The sequence below is a fragment of the Tribolium castaneum genome, chromosome 3 (genome assembly GCF_031307605.1).
Source record: "Tribolium castaneum strain GA2 chromosome 3, icTriCast1.1, whole genome shotgun sequence".
NCBI lineage: Eukaryota > Metazoa > Arthropoda > Insecta > Coleoptera > Tenebrionidae > Tribolium > Tribolium castaneum.
The window spans coordinates 16,681,570-16,697,746 of record NC_087396.1 but is presented as its reverse complement, the minus strand read 5'-3'; the positions used below and the strand labels follow the sequence as shown (position 1 = coordinate 16,697,746).

Below are 16,177 nucleotides of genomic sequence, written 5' to 3'. Positions count from 1 at the left end.
TGTAGCATGGCACGTGTTCGCGCAGATGCCGTCGCGACGCAGACGCACGTGACGTCAACGTCGCGACGTCACTGCTTCCAAAGCACGTGAAAGCGACGCTCGAATTAATAAACTGACGTTTTTCGGGGGGTAATTCACGTGCAATCGACTAGAACAAACGTGAACTTTAAAGGAAAGTGGGCGACCGAGGTTTTGGAAATAAAACGAATGGAACAGAAACGGAGAAATTGAAAAAAAATTGCGAGGAGGCGGGACAGTACGCCGTTTGGAACTTTATTGGTTATACTTGCACTTTCAGATTATCGATTTTCTATGGAAACGTGAATAATTGATGGCAAGATGTAAATTTCTTCTTTCTATTGGGATTTGAATTTTCACGATGAAAGTTGTAGACATTTGAATATTTTGCTCATTTGTGGAAACAAGTGACATATTTTAGCTGAAACTTTGAAAAATGTGTTTAAAATGACTTCAATTTTCGGACTCTTTGTTTTTGAGTTGCGAAATTTGCATCACAGTTTTTTTCGCGACACCGACAGCTTTGAAATTGAAATTCACTAGCTTTGTTTTTACTTCATCCGAATGCAAATGACTGCATGTATTGAGCGTCCCATGAATCAACTACACTCAAACTTGGAGGAGTTGAGGTAAAATCGATTCAGTCGACGACATTTCAAAATGTTTTGCATTCTCAACAAGTTTGACAGGTCTCTTACATTCTAAACATGGCTGTTTAATTAAAATTAATTAGTTTGTGCCCTTCTTAAAGATTATTTATTTTAGCCAATTTTTTGCTCAAGAATTTGTGGTTTACACTGTCTTCTTTTACAACGCTTGTAATTGTTTAATTATTAAAAGCAGCAAGCACAATAATTGCCAACTCTTGGCCAATAACGCTGGGTACTTTTTCCATAAATACAGAAACAAAGCAAAACTTTTATTTGAGTTGCATTATTTAGCCCCAATGTCGATTTACTGCCAGGTAAGAAATTGATTGTTAAAAAATTCAAAGGCCACGTTTTGTGCCGACAAAATATCCAATTCATTATCCAATTGAATTTCGGAACGCAGCTTGTTATTTAATTGATACCGACGTGAAATATAATTTATAAATTGCTTTGCGATTTGTAATGTAGTTCAAACCTCTTTCTAAACGAACTTCTTCCGCTTTGTCAATTACCACAACGAGCTAATTAAGACCGCAAATGGTGTGCAACGTAAACAGTTTATTTATCTCTAACTACATCAAAAGAGAAGAATCTGAACAAATTCTCTCAATCTGTGGCGTTGCACAAAGTGACCAACGTGTCCCTATTGACCTTTTTCTCCCCGCACTTATCCTCGGAGCCGTCATAAATAGACTCAGTGTCCCTGCCTACATCCATAATTTGGAGCAGTTTCCCTGCAGTTACTTCGTGTATGGATTTAGCCTTATCCACGACAAAGATAGTCATTTGCATCCTTTTCACGCTTTTCTTCCTTGCGAATATCTTGGCCAACACCTTGCAAAATGCGGGACAAAACATGTAATACAGGACGAAATCTGTGCTCAGACTTATCGCTTGGATCACTGTTGTTATCTCACGAACGGTTTCGAGCGATTTCGAGTTGGTGGAATCGTCGGAATTTGCACCAGGGAAAAAGAAAGTCGATGCCGATGCACGGTTGGTTAGCATTGATGGGATCTGACTTATCAAGAAGAAGAACACGATTAGGATTAGCGTCGTGGTCAGATTGGTGTAATTCTGGAAAAGGAGATTAAGGGAATAAATCGTGGAGAAAATTCCTTGTTAATATTCTTACTTGTGGCTTCCTGCACTTGATGCTGTTGTTACATTTGCCGTACATTTTTTTTATTTTGCGTAGGTTGCTGATGAGAAAGCCGTTTCCAATTATTAGAAATATTGACGGAAAAATTCCCAGAATAATAAACCTCATCCAGTTGTAAACATCGAATGAGCTAACAATAATACATTCATATTAATATTCAAATAAAAGGTCCAAGAAATAAAACTAAAAAAAAGGTGCGCCCCCGGGTGGGCTCGAACCACCAACCTTTCGGTTAACAGCCGAACGCGCTAGCCGATTGCGCCACGGAGGCGATGAGAAACTGTACAAAATAACATGTAACAAACAAAAATGCTTTTTTAATATTTTTTTATAAACATATAAGCTGACTCAAGGATGTTTTTACTATTTGAAATAATGCAATAACGTTTTCATTACCCAATAGATCAACTTAAAGTTCACAAACTAAAGACATTTTTAATATACACAGAGTGTTGTAGACAAGGTGGGGAACCAAAGTTATATATCTTTAAATAGAACACCCTATGATTTTGCAAAATTAGATTCTACATAAAAAATAATATATAAACTATTATGGGTCTATCTCTTTTCGTTTCGGAATTATTAAACTTTTTGTTCCTTTTTGTTAAAAAAAGGCCAATTTTTGAAAAATCTCTGCAAAATCACCTATGAATATTTTCCGAAAAATTTGCAAGAGACAAATTTACAATACCTGTAGTTTTAGGAAATAGTCGACTTTTACTTGAAACACGAAAATAATATACAGGCGTGCCAAAACGTCAAAAGTTGAATAACTCATTTTTTAATGGAACACCATGTATTTCTTTACACATATCGATAGCGCTTTTAAGACAATATTTCTTCAGGTGTTTTATAAGTAAAAAAAACATTTTTTATTTATTTTATTAATAATTTTTCATGAGTGAAATAAATGTATGTATCAAGTAATAATCAGATTACTAATGTAATTAGTCACATTGGTACATAATAAAAATTTAATTATCATGTGACTACCATCAGATTCTAGGGTAACAAATTTACTTGTAATAAAATACATTTTTTTGAAGAATTTGGAAAAATATTTTAATTTGCTATGCAAACTCTCTTCATTAAAAAGCCTATGAAAAATATTATCGACACATGAAAAAATCATGGTGTTCCATGAAAAATGAGTTATTCAACTTTTTGCGTTTTGGCACATTCTGTATATTTACTTTAACTAAAAGTCGACTATTTACTAAAACCACAAAGTATTCAAAATTTTTCTGTTGCAAATTTATCGGAAAATATTTATAAGCGACTTCGCAGTGATTTTTCAAATGTCTTTTTTACAACAAAAAGTTGAATAATTCCGAAGCAAAAAGAGATAGATGTAAAGTTACATTATTTTTTGCGTAGAATCTAATTATGCAAAAATATATATAGGGTGCTTTATTCAAAAAATATAACTTTGATTTACCACCCTGTGTGTATAATAAAAATATTTTTAGTTTGTGGAGTTTAAGTCGATCTATCGGATAAAAAAAACAGCATGGTAATATTTCAAGTAACAAAAAAGTTATAGACCGATTACACACTCCTGGGACATCCTGTACAAAGTTAACCAGAAGAGACTTCCAACACAATTTTTATCAAAAATCCCCCGTGAGTAACCCTGTATTTACTATGATTTAAAAAAAAAATTTCAATTTTAGTTAAATAAGACTGATGACAATGGCCATTTAACGTTAAATTTTCATGATTTTTTCCTGTCCTTCGAAACACTATCACAAAAAATTAATTGTTAAATTAAATAAACTATTTTTTGTACGAATTTTGTAAAAATATGTTTTTTGTGAAAACTTTACCAAAACAAACAAATCCTACCTTGTGAAATAAAACGGCTTTGTTTCTATATCATCTCCATCATGTGTAACAAAAATGAAACAGTAGGGCAAATTGGCCAAAACCGACAGAACAAAGCATCCGAGCATGATTCTTCGTGCCACACATTCGTGGCAAAATTTCGGTTTTTGCCTAGTTAGCGGATTGGCCAAGTAACAAACCCTGTCTGAAATGACTAATGAATTTTCTTAAAACAATGTTTTGACAATTTTACCAAAAGTGACCATCATGGTCGTCAATACACACATGGTGTTAAACATCGCCGCTAAGGGCAGTCCGAAAAGAACATCATAGACTGGCCATTTGTTATCCAAGAAGAACACTCCACAACTTAATCCGCTCATGAATAATAAAATGGAGCTACAAAGGTCCACAAACGCTAAAACTAAACTGCTTGTAAATAATTTGCGTTGTGAACAACGCTGAAACATTAATTACTATCAGAAAACGTCACTTCAAACGGAAATTCCGGCCAAGTTCCTCTTTTCCAGGATATTAAACTCCGTTTGGAAGAAAGATAAAATTTTGCTTACCTGCCAAATAGACATAGACGGAGCCTTTCAGTTCTCTTCGAGATAAAACCAGCAGCGATAACAGATTGCCACATATTCCAAAAATGCAAATTACAGGTGTTACAATGGAATAAGTAATGACGCCTACATTTTACTCAACTTTAAAAATTGTGGATTTTAGCTCAAAACATACCTTCCTGGTTGGGGGTTCCATCGTTGTAAATATTGCTAGCGCCCGAAAAGTTCGTAAATGCAAATCGAACGCTGGGATAATATGATAGTGAATCCATAATTGCTCTTTCATTCAGTTTTAACACTCATTCTTTATGTATTTATTGTTACAAATTTTCTGAAATAACTGTTATACCTATCGAAAAATCAATGATTTGGAATGGTTGATTTGGGTGATCTATGAACTAGATTAAGATTAAAACGTTTGTACTGTTAAACCTAATTACATATCTGTGTAAATTTGCGGAATTACTCGAATATTGTAATATATGTAGCTACGTCATATAGATATTGAGATTGGTAAAGTTAATCATTTCAACAATTAAACATCCACTTGACCCCCAACAACGCAGCTGTCTTTCACACAAAATAAAACAAAGTTAAAAATGTTTTCGTACTTGAATTTAGAGATGTATAAGAAAACATTTGTCTTTGTTATTATTATTGATTAATTCATTTTCAGCAAATTCTTAATTTTGATTTCTTTAGACCGCTCCCGCTTTTTGTAATTTTTGTATTTGTGTAAGGTAGATAACCAACAATACTAGAACAATACCTTAACTAAACTATAATTATTATAAGCAGATAAAATAATTTATTTTTTTATACAAATAGAATTGATGAAATTGTTTCCTAAGATTCAAAAAATTAACTCTGTTGGTTTTCTACAATAAAATATGGATATTTAATCCATACTTTTTATGGAAACTGGTCATTTTGAGCTTTATCAGAATGATCAAAATATCGTCATTTAACATTTAAATCCAGGAAATGCATAAACAACAGGTTTGTATTTTAAATATAGGCTTGTCCCCGATCTAGAATACGTGGTCCTTTAGCATTTGCCCACCTTTTCCTGCTAAAACATCCTTGAAGCTAACTTCACTCGTATACGTCACTGTTCAACGTCAATACTTGGCCTAACTTCACTCAGTCTTTTTCAAACCATGGCAGACGTTGTCAATATAATCGTGGCACAAGCTACCGAAAATGTGAAAGAAAATGCAACAAATACCACGGGGAAGCCCCCTAGCACCCCCGAAGGCATGGCCATGGCGTATGGCAGCATCGTCGTCATGGCCCTTTTGCCAATTTTCTTCGGGTCGTACCGATCTGTCAACTACCATAAGGAAAACGTAAGACATCTGTCAGCCACAAGCGAAGTCCCAACAGCCCCCCTAATTTCAGAAACCAGAGAAAATGACCAAGAAGGATGCCGCCATCTTCCCCATAATGGCATCATGTGCCCTGGTCGGGCTGTATGTAGTCTTCAAACTGTTTTCCAAAGAGTACATCAACTTGCTACTGACTGGATATTTCTTTTTCCTCGGGGTGTTGGCCCTCACACACTTGCTGAGGTCTCTAGTTTACAAGTGCACAATTTTTTGCTAATTTTTAATTGCAGTCCTGTAGTGAGTAAGCTTGTGCCTGCCGCGATTCCTAATATTCCCTTCCACATCACCTTCAAGCAAGGAGAAGGCGAATCTGCTCAATATTTGATTGATTATCGGTTTTCCACTTATGACGTAGTGTCCCTGGCTGCGTGTTCTCTAGTCGGCGCTTGGTACTTAGTCCAGAAACACTGGATCGCCAATAATTTGTTTGGATTAGCTTTCGCTGTCAACGCTGTTGAGCTCCTCCACCTCAACAATGTCATCACTGGATGCATCCTCCTGTGTGGACTCTTCTTCTACGATATCTTCTGGGTGTTTGGGACTGACGTTATGGTCACTGTTGCCAAAAGCTTTGAAGCCCCCATCAAATGTAAGACGTTAAAAATGAACAACTGTGTAAAACTAGAAATTTTTAGTGGTGTTCCCGCAAGACTTGCTCCAGAACGGACTTGCTGCTAACAATTTTGCCATGCTAGGGTTAGGAGACATTGTGATTCCAGGCATTTTTATTGCCCTGCTTTTGAGATTTGACAACAGCCTCAAGAGACAGACCAAAACGTACTTCCATGCTGCTTGCCTAGCCTACTTCCTTGGTCTAATGGCTACCATTTTTGTAATGCATGTCTTTAAACATGCACAACCTGCTTTGTTATATTTGGTACCTGCCTGCGTGGGAACACCTTTACTTCTCGCATTAGTTAAAGGCGACTTGACTGCACTATTTAAGTGAGTTTTAACTATGAATTAGCAACTTTTTAATCGTCATTTCCCCCAGGTATGAGGATTCTCCTGATGAAAAAGTGGAAGAGAAGAAGAAAGATGAAAAAACGTCGAAACCAGAAACCAAAAAAGTAAAATAATTTTTTAAAACAATTTCATTGGAATTATATAAATTGTTTCGTCTGAACGTTTAAGTGAATTCTATTTATTATATAATTCAATTTTTATATTCCATCCTTAAAGTTTGTTAAGTACTGTTATTTTTAAAAACTGAATATTTTCTATTAAAAGTATTGAGAATTTTAAATTACGCAACACTTCAACCCAACAAAAAATAAACAAAGTTTTTATTTAAAAATTTATTAATACGAAAATTAAGCATCTTTCAAACTCTCAAGTGTGATGGTGGGCATGTCGTGGACTCCGTCCTTATCAACAACCTGGACTTTAAAATTCGGCAAATTAACAATAAGCCTAGTGTGAACCTCCTTTACACATTTTTTCAACAATTCGTAACCCTGGTCCTTTGTCATCGTCGGTAAATAATTCCTGTCCATAATAGACAAGGAGAAATAGCCCCCGTAGCCATGCGCAGCGTAATCCACACTTGCCACAGACGCCAAATAATCCATAAAGTACAACTGGGGCCCCTCTTGGTTGTCATACCCAGCCAAAAGCAAATTCACATGATAGGGCGTCTACAAAATAAACGTGAGTCTCCGTACGCCCCTGCCTTTGCATACCCTAGATCGTAGATTATCGGCCAAAATGCGGCGTGTGAAGTGCGACGCCTCCTTGGGGCTCAATTCGTAGTTATTCCGCATTTTGTACAACTGAACGTTCTTCGCAATGTATTCGGCGAATTGGTTGGTGTCGCCTTGCTCCCCCGCGATGGCCATTGCCAGTTTGTTGGACAATTTGTAGAGTTTATCCTCGTCTGAAAAACCGCTAGGGTTGTCGGTCAAAAACGGGGTAAAAACATACCTGTCTTCATGACCATTATGCTGTGAGCGTTGGTCATGTCAGCGGCGATAATCGCGAAATCGTTAAATTTGATTCCAATGAGACAATCCATTTTTTTGAAACTAAAAGAACTGCTTTGTAATGAAAAGTTGAGGTTACGTTTTTGAAATGTCAACTCATGCAATATGGCGCATGTGTTGTTGCCAAATCAATTGCTTGAAATTAAAAAATAATTAATTATTAAATAAATTTTTGAAGAGTAAATAAAGCCACGGCTTACCACATACGGAATTTGTTGCAATAAATGCTTTCAATATTTTTTATATAACTTTTTGGCTTTGGAGGTGGACAAAAAGCGGGAAATTTGGAAGTTCATGCTTAAATGTTGAGTAATTAGTACATAAGTCCACATAAATAGCATGTGTGGGTTTTAATCGAACATACTTCATCTATGAATAACTAATTTAACTGTAAAAATTGTTTTTATCGCATAAAATGGGTTTCATCTGTTGACTGTCAAATTACGTTTTTGATGATATTGCATGATTGAAATTCGTTTGTTACGGCAAAAATATTAAAATTGTGAAGCTCTTATTGATGTATTTGAAAAATTAGCTCAATATTGGTGGGGTTGTTGGGCAAGGTGACTTTTATGCATTCGTCCTTGAAACATGCGCTGTTGCCACATCCTCCCCATCTGACTGTTCATTGTTTTTCTTTACGTCAATTCGCTTCGAACTGTCATTGTAATCAAACATATGTAAAACTCCTCTAATCCGTTTTTCTAAGTTTTGTTAATGTTTTCCGATTATTACAAATGTAAACCAGGTACGTATTGTGTGTTTTTTTCGTGTTGATAATGCATGTTCTTGTGAACAAGTCCATTTGATTATAAAAAAACACAAGAATCCCAGTCAACTGTCGTCATATTAACTCTGAAAAAAATTAAGGATTTTTTTGAGTAATTTCTTCGACTTTTTGGTTTAAAATTCGTGATTTGGTAGTTCCTCCGTTAAAATTAGAAATAGTATTGACAGTGTTGTGATCATGTCAATAAAATTGATACGCAAAAGCAGTGGTAAATTTCCATCCTCACACACGTCCTTGCTAATTTCATAAAAGGGAAAGTAAATGACTAAAAAATGCGAAATTTTAGATATGAACAGTGACAATTTCGCCTGTTTCGGAGATTGCCCAAAGCCAAAAAAATCAAAGACTTCAGAGGAGGAACGAGTCGCGTTTTGGGCTCATCTTCCCTCGATCGTAATCCACGACATTTTCGACTTGTTGAGCAAAAATGACCGCCAGAATGCGTCCCGTGTGTGCAAAAATTGGCGACAGAACATCTTTCATCCAAAGTAAGTCACTTTCTCTTTTGCCCAATATCGCGCTAATATTACAATTCAGGTGGTGGCCGGAGGTCACTTTCAAAATCGAACCGTGCAATATCGAAAGGTCGAAATTTTTCACGTCGGTCTTCGGTCGGATCGTCTCCAGTGCGAAAATTCAAGTGAACACTCTGGCGCCGGAATGCACTGACGAGTTCGTCGCTCTCATCGAAACTCTAAGCGAAAATAACAATTTAAAAGAACTGATTATCGAACCCACGCATTGCCATTTCGATATCGCGAGATACAGCACCAAATCCAGGTACGACGACCCCAAAAAAAAAAGCCGTCTCACGAAAACCAAATTTCAGTTCGAATATGCATAATGTGATAGCCAAGTTAAAACGATGTCTCCCTAACTTGACCAAATTCAGTATCGGCTGCATCGAAGACTTTGCCCTTTACCTCGACGAGTACTTAACGATTTTAGGGAGCCAGCAGCCGGAAAAAGTTACACTTCTGGGGTTAGCGTCAGTCAAGGATAACCCGAACGAGTACGAAGATTCGTATTTTGAATGTGATTTAATTAAACCTTTTACGAATTTAAAGGTAGGTTTTCGCGGCCAATTGAACCAGTTTGAAACGGCTAATTTTCAGGTGTTGAGCATAGACTTCGACCAACTTTCGGACACCTTCCTCAGCTGCTTGGACGCCTCCACGCACCTGGAGCGCCTCGTGGTGCACTTGCACGGTGTCCGGGAGGGCCACCCTAGCACCACGAACGCCGCTTGGACCATCTTCAAAGCCAAACACCCCAAGTGCGAGCTCCGCGTCAACGTCATCCACTCGTACGACGAAGTCCAACACCTGCACGAAACCATCCTCAGAGACGAAATGCCCCTAACCCACCTCCGGGTGTTCTTTTGCGAACATGTCAACCTCGAAACGTTGGAGTTCATCTCAGCCTTCTACAACCACACGTTGCGGAGCCTCGTTTGGGTCGATTCCATGGGCAACAACGAAGAAACTTGGTCGTTCTTGGCGTCTCAGCGGGATCTGAGCCCCGATCCACTGGTCATGATGTCATGGCTGTGCTCCAATTTGAGCGAATTAGTCTTCTACGGTTACAAATATCGCGAAGAGAATTTGGTCGCCATCGCCAGACTTCGTGGCGAGAAATTGAAGAAGTTGGAAGTCGCTGAAGACGATGTGCTGTTTTCGAACAGCAATTATTTGGGGCAAGAAAATTTAATTGTGAGTAAAAAATCAACAGTTATTCAATCCGATTGTTGTTATTTAGACTGTGGCAAATATGCGAACAGATGTTGTTCAATTGTTTATGTTTGCACAATCAGCATTTTTCCACGGTGATACTGCTTTTAAGGCAAAATAATTGCGAAAGCAGGAAAAAACAAAACTGTGGACTGCCTTGACTCGTAATAACAATTGAATCTTTTATCATGACCGGTTAAGCTAAAACAAGTCAACATCGGCTCAAATGTTTTGTTATTTTTAAGGAACTGACAGGAAAAATTATAATTACGTGCTATTAAATTTAATACACTATAATTATCTGAACTAAATTTTAGACTCTAGTAAAAATATAATTTTGTAATAAAAAGGTGAATTAATAGCTATGAACTACATGTGCGATGGAATAATTCATTTTCTGTTCAAGGATGTAACAGTTAAGTTGCAATAAAGCAAGAATAATTATGTAATAAAAAATAATTAAACAGTACTTTTAACAGTTTTTGTTATCTTAATACTGACATGAAAACATAATCGCTTTGTGCGTACTAGTGCTAATTTTAATGTTAATTGAGTAAACTACGGATATCTAAACGCAAATTGATAATTCTCAGCGACAGTTCTTTGCACACCCCCCCATATTTATCAAAACGCTGGAAATACGGTTCAAGATACAAAAAAAATGTAAGGAACAAAGTTGTAGAGAATTGAATTTTCTACAAAAAAGTCCATATTTCTATCTTCTACAGTTTAGGTATAAAAAAAGTCTCCGTTACTTGACCACGTCTTGAGGGCCTAAACCGTTGATGATAGAGATACGGTCTCGCTGAGTTTTTTAAAGGAAATTTAATTTTCTTCAACTATCTTTTTGTATCTTTAACAGTATTCACAGTGTTTCGAAAAATACGGGACGAATTTTCAGTTTAATTTTTTTTCATATTTCTGATGAAAATTTTAATCAGCAGTTTTTCTTAGTCTGTTAACAGTGCAGAGTTCAACATTTTTGCATTTTTTCCAAGTAATTAGTGAATTGGTTGGATTTAAATAAATTTAAAACGAGTAGGCGCCGAGACGGTACAACATTCGAAGCGCCCTCATTTATACCCTGCCGTACTATTTTTTTGGGTTCAGAAAATTCTGCGATCCTAAGTTATCGTTTTCCGTAGAGGAAACTAAAAAATATTCAAAATTTGGTAAATGTGACAGACGCTGAAGGCGCTTTTATTTAGATTCACAATACTTTTCTTAGTTTTGAACTCGAGCTTTTCCCGTTTTTCAGGATATTCAGCTACACTTGAAGCAGCCGTGGGCCCCCACAAAGACTGCGGATCTCCACCCCGTCATCCGTAATCCGACGGCGGGAGATTCAGACGAGTACTTGTTGCCGATAGTTCTAGCTGACCTGCACTAGTTAAGTACAACAATTAAGCGAAAAAAAAAAAAACAAAAAACTGTAAATAAACCATCTACGTACGACCCAACTGAGAAGAATCTGTTTAGTATTATTTTCGAATGTTATAGTTCAACAACTGCATGTAAATAGAAAAAGGACCATCGTGCGACCTCGAGTTGCGCAGTTTAAATCTACTTAAAGTAATCAAAAAAAGAGAGAGAATTGTTGATTTATTTTTTTAGAATAATCATCGGTTTCGTTGAGTGACTTAAGTTGTTGTGCTGTAAATGTATTGTTTTAAGTCTACTTAAAATGCACTGATTTTACGTTTTCGATTATAAATGTTTTCCGTCGTGTTGGATGAATATTATCACGGTCCAAGCTCGACTAAGAATGACAAGTTGTTATTGTGTTCGATCTAATTAATTTTTGTTGTATAAAGTAGCGATAAGAAGAAAAACATCTGTGATATAAGTAACTCTTATACTTTCGAACAAACAACGATTGTTAACACACAAAATGCAGCTAATAATATTGAAGCTTTCTACCGAGTACCTGTACAAGAAAAATACTGTCGTTTCAATCTCAACTCGCTTAACGGCAAAAGAACTGACAAAACCAAGTTAACAATCGAATAAGAGTGTGAATGTCATTGCAGTGTTCCACCATGCGATAGTGCATTTTATTTTTTAATATGTTGTGCTTGTGATAGGTTCGATTTTAACAAAAAGTATTATTGTGTTGGTATGTAATTCTTTGTTGCCGCCTGCGTAAGCAACAAACACCAACATGTTTATTTTTATGAGATTTGTGTGTTAAAAGACACGTCACATCGAGATCGCTGTTATCGGAAAGGTGCTGTTCCTATATTTACACCACGACCAATAAAAATGAAAGAAATCCGTTTAGACGCCATTCCAATACCTTATTCCGTAGGATAATTAGTAGAGAAATGATATATCGCGTGTTTCTGTCCGGGGCCGTCTACATCTGTGATAGCGAAAATTTTCAAGAGTTCAACCAAAACAAATGCATTTGCTCGGGAAGGACAAACGGCCGCTGATGTGTGTGTGTATAAGCAAAGATCAAGTACCTGAATATCAAAGTGATTATAGCGAAATTAGCCTGCTATTGTAACTCTTAACCCTAGTCCAAAGCGTTGAATATTGAATAAAATCTTTATAATGTAATATAGAGTGTGAATGGGTGACTCCCGAACGCTTCCACCGGGATAGATTGTTTGAAGTTAAGTTGCCATCTTATCATGAAACTATCTGTGATGTACAAGCGGACACATTGTTAACAGCGTACATATGTTAAACAGCGCTCAAATGTTACAATGTAGGTCTCACCAGCTAGATTTAAGTGTTGTCAGAAATTCAATCGAACGACGCAATGAAATCGATATTTTATCAAAAATACGAAAACGTGTAGACAATAAATGGCTAGTAGGACAACACTGCACGATCGAGATGTCCCTCGATTGAAGGCAAGGGACGACAAATTAGTCATTTTTAATTTTCGGTTTGACTAAAATTTTGGAAAATATCTTGCGTATATTTTTGTATCCTTTGAAAGTTTATTTCCTTTATTTTTGGCACTGCGATGTACACTGCAGTTGTCTCTATCTTAATAATTGTAGCACCATTTGTTTATTTTTTATTCACGCACTTTTAATGTTAAATATGGCGAAGCGGTGATATCGTTACTGGCGGTATCATCGGACCCGAATATTTTCATTGTTATTGAGAAAATTTCTTTTTAGATTAGTTAGAATATAGAGAATTATAAAATGTAGCGTTGATTTTATGATATGAAATTTTTGAAATTTATCAATGTACTCCTTCAGTGTTATGAAATGTTCTCAAATTTAATCTCTAATCAGTATGTTATATCAAAAAATTATATTACGTTTTCAATGTAACCTGTAACTCAAATTGGTTAATAAATATTTGGTATCTCACCTTATGTTTTTATACCCTAAACCTCCAACCAAGCTTTCATTATCTATTCAGCTCCAAAACAAACAAAATTTTTATTACAAATTCATTTATTAAAAAATACAAATTCGGCTAAACGTGGTAACACCGTACAATTCTTCACTTAAAACAGGTGGTATTTAATTACATCCTTTGCAGCCGGAGCTCAGCTTCAGAAACGATTTTAAACAAATCAACCTTAACTTGTGTTTGCAGTTGTGGCGGAAACTTTTTAATCGTTTTACACAAAAAATCAAAAAAGTCTTTGAGAGTATCGTCATTTTCCAATCTAGATGACGAAGATGACACCGTTGGCGGTGTGTAATTTTCTCTCTCCAAAACTGGGGGTGAATCCGAATCGTCGTCAGCAGTCTTGATGCTAGTTATCACAATGTTATCCAGAGGGTGAGGGGTCTGGCAAGCCATGCTCCTCGTTCGTCCCCTGAAAACAGAAAAATTAATCAAATTCAAATTTCGGCAAACAGAGGTACCTTTCAGAGTCTTGAGAGGTGCTTCTTAACGAACGTGTGCGATTCCTAACTCTCACTTCGGCATTGGTCAATAGTGCCTTCTTTTTATCGAATTGATTAAAATACGACAACATAAACTTGAAAGAAGGAACGAAGAACAGTTCCAGGGAGGGTCTCCTGTCCCCACAACAACCTTTAAATTTTAGACATTTTTTATGGGAAAAATTCCCACAGAATTGGCACATTGGTGTACTAAGCATCACCCTTTTCTGACATTTGTAACAGCGAGAATTAACGTTTTCGTCTTTGAGCACCTTAACATTGCAACAAACAAGCTTCTCATTCTCAACACATTCGGAATGATAGACTTTGGCACAAAGCGGGCATCGGGGCCCAAAGGACACCCCCTGTTTGCACTTCCCACACGGTTTTTGCGCCGGGCGCTCAGACAAATTGAAGCCGCAGCACTGCTCGTATGGAGTAATACAAGAACTGTGGTACTTTCTGTGGCAGAAGGAACATTGGGGGCCGAGATAAACACAGACTTTACATTTAGAGCACAGTTGATCGGAGGTCTCGATCTGGAGACGCACCCCGCAGCATTCACGGCGCATCAGTGCACACTCATAGTGGTAAGAAACTGAACATTTGGAGCACTCAAGGCCGTTATATGCAAACTTGCGACAGGATTTACATTTACGTGATATGAAAAGGGGGCTAAGGGTCATGCGGGTGATTTCTTCCATGGTCAGTTTCCGCACAAGAACGTAACATGGAGGGATGGTTGGGTCTGAGGCAGCCCTGAAAAACATGTCATCAGGGTGGAATTTAGTTGGGTTATGTCGAGGCTGGGTATTGATAGAGGGAGAAAAGTACTTACATTTCGGATATCCCAGGCATAGAAGTGGTAATTTGTGGTGCGTAGGTGAAGGAGAAATGTTTTCTTCTTTATTTTTTATCAACCGTTTTTATTTTATAAAGATAACATGCAGTAGGCGGTTCGTACCAAACCCGCCAAACTCAAACCATGTGACCATGTTTTGACAAAAAGCTGCAAATGTTTCCTGGCAGAGGGCGCTTTAGAACAATTAATGGAAACTGTAATCAGTACTGTCCCAAATCCTGAATATTTTAAAATTTTTACTTACAAGTACAGGAAAAAATATATTCAATATTTTTTTAATACATATAAAACCAAAAATTTTATTGGTATAATTTTCTACATCAAGTTTCGCCACCAGCAATCTAAATAATGCATTAGGAATTTTTTTTAAAGTGTTTCTTTATTAAAATAAAATAAGTAAAAATTACTTTTTTCTATCATCAAGAATAAAATCGTATTTTATTTTTTGTTTACTTCATAGTAAAACGTAATTTTATCGTCTACAGAAATATGCTTTACAATCATTTATAATCATATAATTTATATTATAATTTATAATTAATGGAATAAAATTTTGTATATACATGACGATAAAATTTATCATTGCCTTCTCAAGCGTTTCTGCTTTTTGGTTGAAACCGCTCTCGAAGATAAAATAAAAGTATATCGTCTTATTGTGTAGTCTGTGTAATATATTCACTTCTGTTCATAGTAGAATTTTGCAATTTTGGAGTGGAATAAAGCACAAATTGTGAGTTTCTGTTTAAAAAAAGAATTTTGTGATAAACTAAACCTTAGCGACAAAATTTGTGTCAAAAAAATTCTCCAGAAACTTTCAATTTTTGCTCCATTTCACTCCAAAAAAATGCAAAGGCGTTGTTGCAAAATTTTGCTGTGAACTGAAATGAGATAACTATTAGGTACTGATTACTCTAAAAGTTAGGTGTTATAAATTATTCATGCACTTAAAAAATAATTCGGGAAAATGCAACGTTGCCATTTCTATAGTTATGAAACTATAGAATTAAAAATTATTTGAACTATTTTTAACGAGTTACATTATTGGGTTTTTGGCCGTTCAGAACATATCTATACATGTTCTTGAATTTCTAAGCGAACATAGCAGATATTATTTCATTAAATAGATTATACATGCTTACATGGTATTAGATACCTGTTGAAAAATCACCAATTTATGTTTTATGGTGTACAAAAAATTAACAAACTAGCAAATTTAACAATAAAATAAGTCTGACAACATCGGAAACAAAAAAAGCAACAATTAACACCATTCAAGTGGTTGTGCGACACTTTTGAATCACTCTGTACTATATTTAATAATTTTTTCTTATGATGCTAT

The 16,177-nt window shown here is 36.1% G+C and overlaps 5 protein-coding genes and 1 non-coding gene across 7 annotated transcripts; 2 read left to right on the top strand and 4 right to left on the bottom strand.

Moving 5' to 3' along the window:
• Positions 1-1,206: 1,206 nt before the first annotated feature.
• LOC103313619 (uncharacterized protein) lies at positions 1,207-4,962 on the bottom strand. The gene is made up of 6 exons (XM_008197349.3): positions 4,399-4,962; positions 4,227-4,349; positions 3,908-4,078; positions 3,676-3,859; positions 1,804-1,960; positions 1,207-1,745 (listed from the first exon to the last, which is right to left on the bottom strand). Exons 1-6 carry the CDS (start codon positions 4,493-4,495, stop codon positions 1,275-1,277), a joined length of 1,203 nt encoding a protein of 400 aa, XP_008195571.2. The 5' UTR covers positions 4,496-4,962; the 3' UTR covers positions 1,207-1,274.
• TRNAN-GUU (transfer RNA asparagine (anticodon GUU)) lies at positions 2,028-2,101 on the bottom strand. The gene has a single exon. It is a non-coding gene; the product is annotated as a tRNA-Asn (tRNA).
• Positions 4,963-5,348: 386 nt separating the features above from the next.
• Positions 5,349-6,744, top strand: Spp (Signal peptide peptidase). The gene is made up of 5 exons (XM_962743.5): positions 5,349-5,572; positions 5,625-5,794; positions 5,842-6,200; positions 6,247-6,556; positions 6,606-6,744. The coding sequence occupies exons 1-5, from the start codon at positions 5,384-5,386 to the stop codon at positions 6,688-6,690; spliced, it is 1,113 nt and encodes a 370-aa protein (XP_967836.1). The 5' UTR covers positions 5,349-5,383; the 3' UTR covers positions 6,691-6,744.
• Positions 6,745-6,894: 150 nt separating this feature from the next.
• Positions 6,895-7,707, bottom strand: Prosbeta4 (Proteasome beta4 subunit). The gene is made up of 3 exons (XM_962824.5): positions 7,535-7,707; positions 7,294-7,487; positions 6,895-7,248 (listed from the first exon to the last, which is right to left on the bottom strand). Exons 1-3 carry the CDS (start codon positions 7,623-7,625, stop codon positions 6,925-6,927), a joined length of 609 nt encoding a protein of 202 aa, XP_967917.1. The 5' UTR covers positions 7,626-7,707; the 3' UTR covers positions 6,895-6,924.
• A 473-nt stretch (positions 7,708-8,180) lies between these two features.
• On the top strand, positions 8,181-13,448 carry LOC656364 (uncharacterized protein). 2 transcript variants are annotated; one of them, XM_962902.5, is made up of 6 exons: positions 8,181-8,341; positions 8,670-8,871; positions 8,921-9,163; positions 9,213-9,450; positions 9,499-10,095; positions 11,372-13,448. In XM_962902.5, exons 1-6 carry the CDS (start codon positions 8,311-8,313, stop codon positions 11,501-11,503), a joined length of 1,443 nt encoding a protein of 480 aa, XP_967995.3. In that variant the 5' UTR covers positions 8,181-8,310; the 3' UTR covers positions 11,504-13,448. The 2 variants fall into 2 exon arrangements, with proteins under 2 accessions (XP_967995.3, XP_064211730.1); XM_064355660.1 differs by lacking the exon at positions 8,181-8,341 and adding an exon at positions 8,433-8,591.
• Positions 13,449-13,517: 69 nt separating this feature from the next.
• Positions 13,518-14,995, bottom strand: LOC656448 (hypothetical protein). Its single transcript, XM_971098.5, has 3 exons — positions 14,815-14,995; positions 13,956-14,735; positions 13,518-13,906 (listed from the first exon to the last, which is right to left on the bottom strand). The coding sequence occupies exons 1-3, from the start codon at positions 14,832-14,834 to the stop codon at positions 13,609-13,611; spliced, it is 1,098 nt and encodes a 365-aa protein (XP_976191.4). The 5' UTR covers positions 14,835-14,995; the 3' UTR covers positions 13,518-13,608.
• Positions 14,996-16,177: the final 1,182 nt, after the last annotated feature.